The sequence below is a fragment of the Synchiropus splendidus genome, chromosome 9 (genome assembly GCF_027744825.2).
Source record: "Synchiropus splendidus isolate RoL2022-P1 chromosome 9, RoL_Sspl_1.0, whole genome shotgun sequence".
In the NCBI taxonomy this organism is placed as follows: Eukaryota; Metazoa; Chordata; class Actinopteri; order Syngnathiformes; family Callionymidae; genus Synchiropus; species Synchiropus splendidus.
Genome location: NC_071342.1, coordinates 4,480,896 through 4,495,541, shown reverse-complemented (window position 1 = coordinate 4,495,541; position 14,646 = coordinate 4,480,896). Strand labels below are relative to the sequence as shown.

The 14,646-nt window shown below is 41.8% G+C and overlaps 3 protein-coding genes across 14 annotated transcripts in view; 1 reads left to right on the top strand and 2 right to left on the bottom strand.

Moving 5' to 3' along the window:
• The window catches only part of itsn1 (intersectin 1 (SH3 domain protein)), a 36,723-nt gene extending 34,190 nt beyond the window's left edge, over nt 1–2,533 (bottom strand). For all 5 annotated transcript variants that reach the window (XM_053875244.1, XM_053875243.1, XM_053875245.1 and 2 more), the window contains exon 1: nt 2,381–2,533. The gene's annotated coding sequence lies outside the window, so the exon portion shown is untranslated. The remainder of the gene's footprint in view (nt 1–2,380) is intronic.
• Nucleotides 2,534–3,667: 1,134 nt separating this feature from the next.
• Nucleotides 3,668–9,554, top strand: cryzl1 (crystallin, zeta (quinone reductase)-like 1). Of its 2 annotated transcripts, none has more exons than XM_053875700.1 (13): nt 3,668–3,744; nt 6,416–6,488; nt 6,556–6,633; nt 6,705–6,777; nt 6,851–6,895; nt 6,970–7,038; nt 7,097–7,230; nt 7,299–7,410; nt 8,441–8,539; nt 8,655–8,761; nt 8,872–8,977; nt 9,048–9,093; nt 9,407–9,554. In XM_053875700.1, the coding sequence occupies exons 2-13, from the start codon at nt 6,429–6,431 to the stop codon at nt 9,501–9,503; spliced, it is 1,026 nt and encodes a 341-aa protein (XP_053731675.1). In that variant the 5' UTR covers nt 3,668–3,744; nt 6,416–6,428; the 3' UTR covers nt 9,504–9,554. The 2 variants fall into 2 exon arrangements, with proteins under 2 accessions (XP_053731675.1, XP_053731676.1); XM_053875701.1 differs by lacking the exon at nt 3,668–3,744 and adding an exon at nt 4,392–4,414.
• Nucleotides 9,494–14,072, bottom strand: setd4 (SET domain containing 4). 7 transcript variants are annotated; one of them, XM_053875697.1, is made up of 14 exons: nt 13,807–14,072; nt 13,513–13,606; nt 13,340–13,435; nt 13,219–13,256; nt 13,070–13,158; nt 12,749–12,985; nt 11,202–11,261; nt 10,989–11,118; nt 10,900–10,920; nt 10,746–10,845; nt 10,611–10,686; nt 10,444–10,524; nt 9,902–10,025; nt 9,494–9,789 (listed from the first exon to the last, which is right to left on the bottom strand). In XM_053875697.1, exons 2-14 carry the CDS (start codon nt 13,580–13,582, stop codon nt 9,670–9,672), a joined length of 1,242 nt encoding a protein of 413 aa, XP_053731672.1. In that variant the 5' UTR covers nt 13,583–13,606; nt 13,807–14,072; the 3' UTR covers nt 9,494–9,669. The 7 variants fall into 7 exon arrangements, 5 of the variants coding, with proteins under 5 accessions (XP_053731672.1, XP_053731671.1, XP_053731670.1 ...); XM_053875696.1 differs by having other exon boundaries at nt 9,495–9,789; nt 10,746–10,920; nt 13,219–13,250; nt 13,807–14,069; XM_053875695.1 differs by having other exon boundaries at nt 9,495–9,789; nt 10,746–10,920; nt 13,906–14,069.
• Between the last annotated feature and the right edge of the window lie 574 nt (nt 14,073–14,646).

Genomic DNA, 14,646 nt, shown 5'->3' with positions numbered 1-14,646 from the left:
GATGGCATGGCGGCTCTCATTTAAGCCGTGGTGCACTGTCACGGCAGTTTATATATGGCAGAAACCCTGGACTTAATACGCATCTATTTAGGCATGCTCCAATCAACCATGATCGGCCGATTTCAGCATGACCGGTGAATGCCGATCACAGCAACTGATCACGTGACAGCCAGCACTCTGATGAAGCCTCGCAGGTTGTGATGCATCCACTCCTCCATACTAGCTGCTCACTCAGCAGCAGCATGCTGTGGAGGTTCTTTCAATCTGTCATTTGAAGTTTCAATCCTGCAGCACATGCAGAGGAAAATGCTACCCAATCCAACCAAAACTGCCGTGACCAATGTGACACAGGGCAGAGCTGCATTGGACCCATCAATGTCAATGATAAATCAGTTATAGTGGCCTAAACAGTTCCCACAGTGCTTTGCAGTCTAGTCAACCAATCACAGTGGTTGATCACTACAACATGGTTCCGCCGCCACAGCTAGTCAACTGCCAAGCGCAGCACTCCGAGTACAGAAGAGAAGTGTAAAGTTGGAATACATACTGACAAAAATGGCCCATTTTAATGTCATTGGTCTGATGTGACAAGGAGCAATATAGGCAGCATGAAGCTAGATTTCTCGCGAAATTCCATAATTTAGTGATCAACGACTGTGATTGGTTGACTGGGCTGCAGAGCATCACTGGAAGTCACTATTACCGGGTTTGCTGTCGAGGGTGTTGGAACCTCACATCCAACTTCATTTTGAAGATTATTAAGGTGGGATAGCTAAATTGGAAAAAAGTCAGAGAAATTGTGGTGAGTTCTGATGGTATTTCGCACTCAAACTTCTCACATCAGAGAACTGTTCAATGAGCCAAACTTTTAAGTTGTGTTTAAGAGACACATGTGTCTCACAAGCCATAGGTTCCCGAGCCCTGCTTGAAAAGAACTGAAAACTTCCAACACCATATGCAGATTTTCACAGTCACACTTTGCACTGAAGCATTGCCATGACGACAGCCAGAACCGGCAGCCCTTAATACTTTGACACCACAGATAACAAAGAAATGATCAAACAAAGAGGAAACATCTTAGACACGGGTTGGAAAGTCCAAATAATTTCCACTTGTGTCACTGCAGAAGTGGAGGATTGTGTTGCCAGATTTTTACGCTATGGAATGCCAGAAATTCATCAGCGGTCTCACAGAGCTCGCTTCACTTCCACAGCGCATTTTTGTATTAAAAAATCATATTCATTACATTACAATTGTAGTCGTTTTGAAGCGAAAATCTTTGCTCTTCATGTGTTCTGGAAAAAAGTTTAGAAAGAGGGTGTTTATTCTAAGTAAAACAGTGATAACATAGCCGAGCTGTTGTCAGACATTTCTAGCAGACAACAATGTACAGAGTTGTCACTGGCGCACATAGTAGGCTGTCCGCAGTGAATTTAGATTTCTTTCGAAGTACTATGAGGAAACATATTTTTAAGTGATCAGTATTATCAGTATTATGGTTGCTCAGAAACGTGTTCTGATCTGATTTCTAGTGCAATCATTTTGGGAATATAAGGTAAAAAAAAATTGATTGATGAAATAAACAACTTCACAGAGGTTTTTTGCTAAATGAAAATACCACAAGTAGTAAGCATGCATATATAGAGTGAGTGAGTGAGTGAGTGAGTGAGTGAGTGAGTGTGTGTGAGAGAGAGAGAGAGAGAGAGAGAGAGAGAGAGAGAGAGAGAGAGAGAGAGAGAGAGAGAGAGAGAGAGAGAGAGAGAGAGAGAGAGAGAGAGATATTTCCTCGTCTGACAGATGAATAAAATCTGGAAACCCCATTTTGAATGGGAAAAAGAGAAGTAACAAAAACTGACTACACCGCTCAAGATTCAATGAAAGTGTACATGTTTGACTCCATGATGCATATATATTAGATGTAGAACGCATATTTTATGTGTTCCAAGTTGTACATCGGTCAGATTTGACTCGAATACGACAGGACGGTTGACAGGTCCAGTGCAGACAATATTTGTAACTTTAAATTCATCTTCGACGGTGAAGGAGAGGCAGTCTGTCAAAACCATTATTTGTCAAGTTTCGTCAATCACTGAAATTGCTTCATCATGTTAACAGCAATAAATTGAAGCTAATGCTAACCGTAAACACGACCTCAGCTCACCGCTATGATACAGCTGTAAACACGCAACGAGATGAGCAATGTTCAATTCACAAACAAATGGCTCTCTCCATCATTCTATCACCACAACCATGCAACCTGTGGAAGTTTGTTACCTCAGAGACAGAAGGGATTTTAGAGATAATTCGTCCCACAGCGGCGGTGCTAATGGAGCTAGCACAGACGAACATCACATCACTTCAGTACATCATGCGGTCTTACCTCACATTTTAGCGCACACCCTTGATTGAGCCGTTAACCAAATCGTTAGAAGTCTATGCGGACATTAATAATGAATTATCTCCCATTTGGTCAAGAACCCAGTTGTCGGCCGTCTTACTAGCAAGATCCACTGACGGACATTCGGAAAATGGGGTAATGGCAGGAAATATCGCGAGACTGGAGAATGGTCTCTTTAAGATTGCAAACGTCTCGCGAGATTAGGATGTGAATAAAATTCTTATACTGCACTGTGAAATCGCCGCGTTTATTCTCTAACTTCAGCGAGTCAGATGTAAGTGATTAATCATTTGTCAGAGCGAGACAGAGACAAGAGGAACAATTTTTGTATTGAAAGAAATCAAAACTATATATTCCATACTGGATGAACATGCACTGCCACAATACATATACAACACGTACAAATACAAAACAACAAATAACATTAATGAAAAGAAAGGCAAAAAAAAGGGTGAGGGATGTGAAGAGCTATTTTTCAGTGAGATTGAGTTTTACAATGAAGCAGCTGTTTCACAGCATTTTTCCTGCATTTTGAGTTTTACAGATAAAAAGTAACCACAAAACTCCTTATGAAGACAAAACCTAAGCATATAAATGAGTAAGTAAGTTAAAAAGTAAATGAGTGTAATAATAGCCAGATAATGGGTTTAACACTGCATACAAGACATTGTCTGTGTTATGTTAGATAGATCAATTAATTTAGTCATTTTAGGAATTTACCAATTATAGAAATCATCCCAGAAAAGTTTCACAAATTGACACTCATTTACATTAATTCAAAAAGGAACAGCGCAGAAAAAACATGGAAAACAGTGCGTTTAGTTGTCTCTCTGTCTTCAACAGAGTCGCCCAGTCACAGAAGAATATTACTTCCTTCGCGGTGAATCAACAGAATAAATCCACACCGTATTTAAACAACTCACGCATGCGCAAGTATCGGACCCAAGCATGTGCGCAATGCGCAACTGGTCCGAGGCTGATCAGGTAGCGATTTTTCTCTGTTTTGTTCGTTTGAAGTTTGATTCATGAGGGAAAAACGATTATTACATAAATTTCTTGCTATATGAGCATCGTTTGGCACAGCTAATACAGCGAGCTTTGTCGTTGTCATAACACTCACTATCATTCAATGTTTCGTTTTGAGTTCATTATTGTATATGTTAAATATGACTTGATTATTGTGCTGCGGCCTCTTTAAGACAGCCATTGTTGTTGTCACCAACGCTCTACTGGGGAGGAGGGCAACTCAGACGCTGCAGCAACGATGATAGAGACATATGTCAATAGTGCGCCGAACTTCAGACAACTTGCCATCCATCGACTGTTGCCTCGTTGGATCGGAATGAGTACCAATGTTTGATACTCTCCTCACAAACACAAGAGCGCTTCAGAACTATTTTTATGAAGATGACCAGCAAACATATTCATACGCACATCCATATATATCTCTTTCAAAGAAAACCTTTAAATAGCAGGACTGTTTGTTTAGGTATTACAAAGTATCATGAGAGAAACGTACTTCTGTCTTTTCTTTGGGGCAGCCTTTTATTTTATTGTAAAAATATTTTTTTGGTTGTTTTTTGTATATATATATATATATATATATATATATATATATATATATATATATATATATGTATATATATATATATATATATCATTGTATGATCTGATGCTATTACAATGCTAGTAGAATGCCATAAGACCCTAATTATAATCTTCTCTCTGGCTACAAATTTCAGGACTTCTCTGTTTTCTGTGTTCTCTTTATAATGTTGTAAACCGATGGCTCGACAATTGAGATAGAAGAGACACGTGTTGTCAGAATAGACTGCATTTAAGTGACATTTAAAGCAGTCAAGGTTTTGTTTCTATTAAATTACTTTCTGTCACCAGTTTCAGTGTCAGAACCCTCTGATTCTCTTCGCCTCTTAAATCCCCATGAGTTCTTTACATGAGGAAACTACACCTTGCCTACAGATGAGTGCTGGAGTCGTCCAGTACGAGTCCAACGAGGTCAGGATCTTCATGGAAGAAGGCCATATTTACAAACAAATTCACTAATAGCACTAATAATAACACATTTACAACATTTCAAACAAATGTACTAACTTCTTTAGCAAACTGATTTTTTCCCTCAGTTTGTAAGTGTATTTCAAAGTCTGTAACTGTGTCTTCAGAGTTTGTAAATTTGTTTTTACATCATACTGCATTTAATCGACTCCCAATGGTGATCCCTGCGATTGGTACTCGTGGAACATTCCAGCAACCATTTCCAGTTCTATGTAATACGTGCTCCGTTAGTTAATCCACCCCGAGGCTCCGCCTCATGCCTGAGAATTGGATACCAAGAGCGAAGCCTGTTAAAGGGCTACCCATGTACTACATCACACTCATAATTTGGTCCCTGAGTGATATGCATGTATTTATTTTTTTGAATGGATGTGGAATCTATAGCATTCTTTGGAAAACACTCTGTTCTCTGGCATAGCTTTTTTTGGTGGTTTAGGTCAGTGATAGTTGACCATAGGGCCGGGGCCCAAAGTTGGGCCACGAGCGCTCCCTAGAGGGCCACTAAAAGTTTTTTTTGTTTGTTTGTTTTAGGGCGGTTTCACACTGTGGGTTATGTCTTGGGTGGCTACTGCTCTCACAACACATTGAACAAAGTGAGAGAGATTACTGACGATCGATAAGATTTTCATCATTTGAGCCCCGATCCAGACGTCAGAAAGAATCAATGATTACTCTGGTGATCTTCAGTAACTCGGGAAAAATCAGCATCTTTCCTCTTCGCTATCCTCATAGAGACAGCTCCACTGCAGCGAGACCACAGCAGTGAAAACAGTTACTGTAGGGCGGAGCATAATTCTTTTGAGTAAATCTGTCTGTCAATAACATCAGATGTTTATGCACCAGTTTCCTGCTACTGCGGCTGCGCACCACAATGTTCAGGGAGTTTGCGAAGTTGTTTTTGATCCATTGGATCTGGGTGGGTAGATAATGTATTGTAGACACTGCAGCTTCTAAACAACACTCATAAACCCGAGGGAATGGGGTCAAAAATAAACAGCTTTGGTGAAAACTATATTTGTTTCATACATTCAGAGTAACTGTGCATTAAGACATTGTCATTGAAAAGCTGTGTCAAATGCACTAGGCCTCTCTCAAACCATGTACTGAAGAACATAGATTTTGATCTACAGTGAATGTCCATATTATTTCAAATGTAACAGTTATGCAGGGAGAAATTGTGTTTGTAAAGCAGCTTCCATGACAGAAGGACCAGCTGATGAAACGATGACAGTTTGATTGGTAATTTTTGAATGTTATAATTGCAGATAAGAATGAATTTCAAACCTCCTACTTTTGAGAACATATGTTTAAGTATAAAGAGAGTTTGGATTTCTAAAGAAATTATCTAACCACTTAATTTTTAGTGAATTATTCAAAGAAGATAAGTCTATAGAATTCAATAGAGCTCTCTACCTTTGGTTTATTGTAACTGTCTTGCGCACCCCAGACGTGTTACGTCCTTGTGCAATAAATGCAGTGACGTCATCACACCTCACGTCGCTCCACACATGCGCAGAACAGATACAGTAGCTTTCTCGCCGGATGCGCGTTTGCAAATCCTAGGATGATAGAGGAAAGTACCGCCCTCCTCGTTTCTGATTGGCTAGGATGCCTCTCCTCTACTAAACCTAACCAATTACAAATGAAGTTATTTTGCTGAAGAACTGACAACCTATCTAAAAATATTTGCCTCTGCTCAGCTGCTTATTTCGGTTGTTCATCAACGCGTGAGATGACGGCTCAGCAATTGCATTAGTTATTCAGCCGACCATCAACGCGAAATGACGTTCACGTGACCAAATGAAATAGCCAATTGGCGGGTGAGGAGAGCGATGCCTTCCCCTACCATCCTGCGATTCACAAACACGCCGCCGCCTGTGTGATTTTGAACGCACCCAATATTTCCTGGTTCACGAATTGTTTTAATCCTGTCGCCAATTTCAGGTTAAGCCACATCATGAAAGGGTTATTCTACCATGCGGATGTGACGGAGCCAGATTTCGTTTTCGAGGAGTTGGTAAAGATGATTCGCACTTGTGATGAATATGTGTGTGTTCGATGCTCAATGTTTGCGTGTATTGTAGAGTGCACCTGACGCTATAAACGACCATCATGTCAGAGTACAAGTGACAGCATGTGGACTTCGCCCTGTGGACACCCAGGTATCTGCTTTTGGCCTGTGCTGCGGCCATTAACGGAATTAGGAATTGACGGACTGTCGTTCTTCTTCCAGCTTGTGGCTGACGCGGGTCTACAGAAACCTCTGATTCCTGTTGGCAGAGAAGTAGTGGGTGTTGTACTCCAAGGTAGTGAACTCGAGAAAAGATTAACTGCTTATAGAATCGATTATTGATGCAGATGAAACGATCTCTACCACAGTTGGGCCAAAAGTCACGTTTTTACAGCAGAATGATGAGGTTGCAGGTTCGAGTCAACTGAAACATTCACCAGAAATAAGACTCACATGAGCCTCACATGACTATCTTTTTCTGCTGTAGGTTTACTTCCACTGGACTCCTCCTACTCTGGACTATGTGGTGTCATCGACATAGAAGAACAATATTTAGGTAAACTAAGCTCACACGCGTACTTGAATTTTTGATACAATTGTGTGCATGTCTGTAGTTCAGAAACCGGCGAAGCTTCCCTCTGCCACCGTGGCTTCAGCATTGCAGGATGGTCTGTGTGCATACATGGCCCTTCACATGCATGCCCATGCAGCTGCGGGACAGACCCTACTTGTGGTCGACGGTGCCAGTGTAAGTAGAAACGCACAGTAAGATGCATAGAATGTGTGACCAATCACTCTATCTGTTTTCAATCTCAGCCACTGGGTCAGATGTGTATCCAGCTGGCATGCTATCACAATGTCAAAGTTTTGACTACCTCACACTCACCTCAGGACCATGACTTTCTACAGCAGCTGCGTCCAGCTGTTGGTAAGTAGAGCGTTTGACATCACACATACTATTCCCAAAAAAAAAAAATCCTCGGACTGTAGCATTGTCAGTATAAAACACTGATTTCTGGTTTATTCTAGCGGCAACTTGGAGTCCCAAACAAAATATACAAAAACAAAGCAAGAATACTGAAGATAAGCTACAACCTTTTGAAATTGTGATATCAAAGTTGAATATCTCATTGGAAAAACTCTGGCATCCATACGGGTAACTCTTTCTGTACTATCGTTGCATAACTGAGACAGGTGGCATTTGAACCAAGGTGCTTGATGTAGTTTACTACTTTATACCAGCAGATGGCGGACACCTGTAACTTCAACCTGAGCAACATTTATTGGCTGTTCCTATTGCAGTTTTGGTGCAGGTATAGGGGGACGAGTTATGTAGTAGGAGTGCAAGAGAGTGAATTTGACTGACTTCGATTCTGAAGAGAAATATTCACTGTCTGATGACAAAGTCATACAGTCAGACAGAAAGAGCCTGTAATTTCATTGGTCTGATATGACGATGCTCAATTGGCATCAAGCTTGTTTGCCTGTAAAAATCCAAGTTGTAGTCATCAATCACTGTGGTTGGTTGATTGGGCTGCAGTGCATCATTGGAACTGTTCAGGTTCATTTCAAGTCCGTGTGAATGCGTTTATTGTTGAGAGTAATGGAACCTCATGCTGATTCAAGTAACGTTTGACTGTGAGTGTTTGGGTGGGACAGAGGTAGTGTGATTATTGTCATTATCATTGTGATGGTTGTCGTCATTGGGTTAAACTCTGATGCCAGTATTAACAATTACATGAAAGTTACAAATCGCTCGACCGTTATCGGACATCACTACTTAAGATTAGTGTCAAAATCAGACTGTCCATGGTACAGATGCAGAGTCACCATCATTCCAGGTGTTTCCACAGACTGCATTACCCACTGACCTCAAGTCATTTAGCGTGAGCAGTGGTGTTGTATTGTCTTTGCCCGGCCATTTTTAATGAAAATGTAACTTATAATTGTGTGTTCAGCCAGAGTGATTGCCATCCACAACAATTCACCAGACCTGCTGTCAGTCGTGCTAGAGGAGACTGGAGGAATCGGTGTGGATATAGTCATTGACGCTGGCGGTACGAGCACTCAGTGTGTCTAAATGTGTGTTGGCATAAGAGTCAACGCTTCAATCATATCTAATCTTGAAGTCACAACAGCAGAGGTCAGACTATAGACAGTGTCTTTGTCTAGCTTGTCTGCAAGAAACTGAGGAAACAAGGCTACACCCGGACAAACATGACATCATCAGTGCGTTGGCAGTGGGGGGCCACTGGGTGACAACTCATCAGAACCTGCAGGTGAGCTTACAAACCTGAAAATCCATGAGGCCAGAGTGTCTTGGAAAAGGCCTCATCTGGCAAGTAAACAGACTTTTTATTTCTACTAAAATGTGCGTGTGTACGCACAGCTGGACCCTCCTGACTGTAGGTTCCTGTTCCTCAAGTCAGCATGCGTTTCATTTCTCAATCCTGAAGTCTGGACTGCAGCCGCGGCACAGCAGGGACGCTTTTTACGTATCCTTAATCATGTCAGTCTGTTGCACCTCACCAGCATCATTTTTACTGTACTGAACTCACGTGCCAGATATTCTCAAGGATCTCATGGACAAAATGGCCGCTGGCATCCTGAGGTACTACCTTGCTTTGTGACAGTAGATTATCATCATCACATTGACATTACTAAAACTAGTGTTTAATTAAAAGATTCTAGTAAAGCAGTTTAAGCACCTACACTAACACTAGCTCAAATTGTTGAGAGTTGTTGTAATTTAAGAACAGTAATATGTAAAACTAGAACAATAATTACACAATTTGTAGAAGCAGCGGTCATATTTGTAGATACAAAGGCTGTATTATTATTATTAATTATCAGCAGGGATAGTTACACAGCAGAATGTTCCATTTTTCTTTCATTAAAGCGCTCAACTGTTTCTTAATCTACAGGCCGCAATCGGTGGAAGCTGTGCCTTTTGCTGAAATGCTTGATGTCATGAAGATGGTCCAGAGTGGTCAGAGAAGGAAGGCAGTGGTCAGATTCTGAAGATCGACTTCATTTTATTGAAAATAAACAATGTAGCTAGTGACTATGCAAGTACGTTTACAGGCCTGGGATGTCTTCCATTTTCAAAAACCCCAAACCTCCCAGTCTGTGCTCTGGAATCAAACCAGTGATGCTCAGTGCACAAGTCAACAAACATCATGTGGTATCAACAACTCAGTTTATCCAGACCACTTTCCAGAATGCATTGCTCCTCCTCACGCAAGGACTGAATCAGGACGAGCTGCTGCCGTTCAGATGGAGAAGAGTGAAGGAGGCAGGAACGAATCTTCATACACACAGAAAGAGACAAGTGACAAGCTTGTAATTTCACGTGTTGCATTATGCATTTATGTTTTAGGTAGGCAATTGTATGTGTTTGGTATGTATGTGGACTGTACCTCCTCCAAAACACGGACAGACTCTACTAAAAGTCTCTTGATCACTTGCTGCACAGTCCTCAGGCTCCATCTTTCTCTCTCTGCACCAACCTCTTGCCCGCGTAAAACTGCCTTCCACTGGTGACTGTAGGAACAACAGCAGCACTAGGTTAATCATCTTACACAACTATCCATTGTGAGCACGAGATGTGCTCCAGCTGCTGGAGCAGTTTGAAATACAGCTACTGGTGATGCTATCTAACATGACTGATGGGGAATCATTGTGGTTGTGTGGCAGACTGCAAGTACCAAACATGGTGTCTCTTGGTTGCTTTCAATTACAATGGCACAGTGTGCAAATCATCCCACACCAAACAAAAAATTTTTGTTAAGTTGTCATAGCGGTTAGACTCATTCAGTCAAAGTAATTCTTTTTGCACCTAATGCCAGAAACATCTCAAAGATGGCAGTCCGACATGCAACTGCCTAAAAGTTCCAAAGACGAATCTGAGTCTCCAATTCTGCTCGGGACGAGTGCATAAATGTTGGTGTTTGGGTCGCACTAGTGAGATAGCGGCAGGGACAGGAGTCGGACAGCGGTCATCAGTCTCCAGCTTGGACCATCAATGGACACACTGAGATCGCTGAAAGTGGAGATGGCAGATGATCTCAGTGTAATTGACATTGAAACATTGGGACACATTAACACAGGAAAGCGAGGGCACTCAACTGCAAGAAGTTGTGCTCCTGCAGAAACGTCATCTTCTGAATTAAACCATCATCTTGTATAATTTGATGGAAGATTTCTATAAATGGAGAAAAATTAGCTTTGCTACATGCTGCATCATGCAAAGGTCAAGCTCACCTGGCTCCACGTAGACCACACTGTGGGGATTAGAAGAAGCGACAAAGCCATACTCTAGCAGCAAGCGCTGGTTGTCATGGGATCCATAATTGATGAAGGCCTGATGGTAACGGGGCGTCTGTGATTTACTTACTATTTCATAGCAATTGGTTACCTGATTGAACCCAGCCTTGACCTGAGGAATCAAAAACATGACTAAAGGTCACGCTGCACAGAAGTCTAGGCACTTCACTCGAGTCTCACCTGGATGTCTGGCCGGTGGTTCAGCAAATCTAACAAAGGAGCTAAGACGCAAATGTCCTCTCCAGTGAGGTAGGGACTCGGCGACTGGGGCATGAAGATGGAGCGTGTGTTGACGCTGCACCATGCCCACCTAAACAGGAGCATGGGGAAAGTTAGGAGCGAGGCAAGAATGCTTCAGGCCTGAAAACGTATTTTTTTAACATATACGCCAACCTCAGAGCCTCATATGACATCACTTCCTGTGCTGGGTTCTTTAGCAATGGCTGCAGACTCCTGGAGCGACAGAATGGAGCTTGTGATCTTACAGTGTCATCAACTGGAACTCATACTTTTGAACTTAGAGCAATGTCATCACTTTTGTTCCCAGCGTTCCTTGCAGGACTAGGCCTTAAACTGCATATTCAGTCATTTTGCACCCCATTCTAACGCAAACAAAAGGTGGACAATGTTTTAGTTGGATTAGGTGAGTCAAATTATCGTGTTAATGATGATTACATAATTATAGACATAATTAACACTCGTCACCACAGCATATAAGCATCCCTTCACAGCAGAAAAGCTATTGGTGTGCAGGGCTGCACACACTCAGAGTCGACACAAACAAGGCTCCTCTCAGCACCCACGCATTTTGAGCGAGGTCATTCACAAGTAAACTCTGCAATACCTCAGACGACATACCTAAGGACTGAGTGTATTGAGTGATTGCAGATTTCACGAGTTCACATAGGTTGGCAGTTGTGGGTTTATTGCTGCAGATGCAACACCACACTCGTGCGTCGTGTGAAACAAACATGCCAACATCTTGTGATCGCTACATCAAGATGTGTTGCACAGGTACAAATCTGACTGGTACTGATCACTGGCAATTGCTGTGTCCTCTGTAGGCTACCTGAAGTGAACTTGACTGATGTGCTCACTTAGTGCAGTGTGGTTGATGGATCATTTCATTTATTTAATTATCTGAAACAACAAGCGACAGAAATGTGTTCTTGTGTCTTAATGTTTTATTACCTTCGGCACTTCAGACAGACCTCTCTCCTGATTTTATTTACTTAGCAATAATTTGCGGCTTATCAAGCAACAATGCAACTTTCTCCCTGGCGCTCAAAACTAGAGGTGTTGCATTTGTCCATGTTGGAGCTGCACCAGTTCCTGCTTTAAGTTTGTAAAAAACAAAGTAGACAACTATAAAAAGCTTTGTTCTGGCTGTCTGCCACAATAATATCAAACATTTAACTGGAAACACCACAAGTTGAAGGGTATTCTCTGCATTTTTTGAGGATTAGATTAGATTAGATTAATTAATTACAGGTTCTCTGCATCACCAGAATCTATTCCATTAAATGATGAGTTGTTTCAAGACAAATATTGTCTTGAGTGTTGAATGAATGATTCTGTCATCTCAGCAGTCAGGAATTGGGTTAGCTTGCTCGTTCTGCCATTTTTACGGAGGCTGGCAAACCAAATAGCAGCTACAATGCTGATGTTCCATGTGCCGTGTTCTGTATCAGAAAGCAAAGCAGCTGGTGCCTGAATGAGAAATAATGCACGTCAGGAAGATGAATACACTGAGAATATTCAGTGAACGTCAACATGTTGAACTTTGTGTAGCACGACTCCACCATAGGAACAATAACAGTAGTTTGAATATTCAACTATTTTATGTTCCAGGCTCATGAGCAGCATTCGCATTGAATCTCCCAGGCATAATTTAGAATCCCATGGAAGAGTGGAGCACATCACCAAGAGTTTGACCCTACCTAAAGAAATCCTGACTTGAAGAGTGAAGTTCATGAAGAGTTTTCCGCTGCTCCAAGCCTCGCTGCCGCAGGTTGGCAGGAAGAAGATCTATAACATTGTCTGAGAAGTAAGCAGGACATGTGTATGACTGGGGCAGCAACTGGATGTAGGCAGACCAATCAGAGTCGTGGCCGCGGTGGCGCTCGAACACCAGGAAAACACACAGAACCAGGATGGCAGAGAGACGTGGCTTCCATCTGAGATGCCCCAGGTAAGACATAAGAAACAATTATTAAATAAACGGTAATTCATACAATATGTGACAACGTGTGTGAATGTACCTCTTGATATACACTCCCAGATCACTCCTCAGGACAGTAGATGTAGTGATAAGACAGGACTCCGGCAGGGAGATCAACAGCTGTCCTGACTGAAGAATGGTTCACACTGTATAAATGGCAAACTAATCTTAAGAAACTGGACTACTAACCTGAATGGAAAAACAAGCCTGCAGACCTCTACCTGTGTCTGAGCACACACAAGGTTCACATGAGTCACAGAAACCTTTCAAGTTAACCCTTAAGTACAATACCATACTAAACAGTTTTCACCTGTGAAGTCGCAGAGCTTTAAGTTAGACCCAGTGAAGCCACGCCCACTCAAAAACTTCAACAGATTTACAAATCGCTGCTGATCACCTGAGCACACTGGACAACAGTGACATACACGAGATTGGACTGTTATGAAGCGAGTCCAGTCAAAATGCATTCGATTGGGTTCATACCTTTATGCCTGCTAGAAGAGCGTCTCTGCCTCCGACGCCGCCCAGTTCGTCCAAGCTGTTGATGACCCATGAGTCTGGGAATCTTATAGTAATTCTGTTTCAGAAGAAAAATTGGCAATTTTAGTAACTTCATCAGCGAGTGTCAAGACCACGCTTTGTATTTAGTTTTCACGAAAGTCAGGGAAGAATACGACAGACAGACAAATGCGTCTTTTAAAAACGCATTCCAGTTAAACAACCGCTTTGAAGCAAGCAAAAACAAACTAGCAAGTGAAAGCAAACTCCACGACTTACTTATGACGTCACCAATAGACTCGCTACACTCGGCATTATTAATTGCCTAATCTTCTAGGACTCCATTCGGACGGTCATCTTCGTCCGTTTTGTCTGTACCTATCACTACCGCCTGATGGTCCATGTGTAGGTACTAACACTGTCTGATGTGGTCCGCCTGCCTGATGCGGTCCGCCGGAAGTTCCGGGACTGGAACCCGATGTCAGAAACACGCATGCGCAATTGTGTTTACTGGTTATATCGCGTACATTTGTGGGGGGTTTTAATCGATGTTAAAATAGTCTATATTTAACAGTAAAATCTGGAAATTATACGTTTTTACGCCCATGCCTTAGTACGATCTGGTCCGTCTGTTTGATGTGGTCCGCCGGAAAGGATGGTGCTGGAGCAGGAAGTTACCGACTGACCGGTTTACTGGTGAGCGCATGCGCACACCGGTAAACATGCAATTGCGTGAATTGATTATTTTTTATTATTAAAACAATTAATATTTGTCATTGTAATCTAGAGATTGTACGTTTCTATCAGCTATCATAATTTTTAATCCAGTATTATTGAATCATTAATAATTTCAAACTCCTCCAGTACATTAGACCTGCACTGTGCATCGCTTCCGAAACAATACGTGCATTGTATGGGAAACATTTCTCCTAGAATTTGTTTCATATTGATTTAAAAGGAGAAGGAGCGAGCTCAGTCTGCCCCTGAACGGGGTTTATGTCTACTGTGGTGCGGCGCTTGAGTCCATTTATGTTGTTGGATTAAAAAAAAAAAAAAACTTAGAATATCATTTAAAACATACAATTTCTTAATCTAGACTCAACAAGTAAAAATAAATAT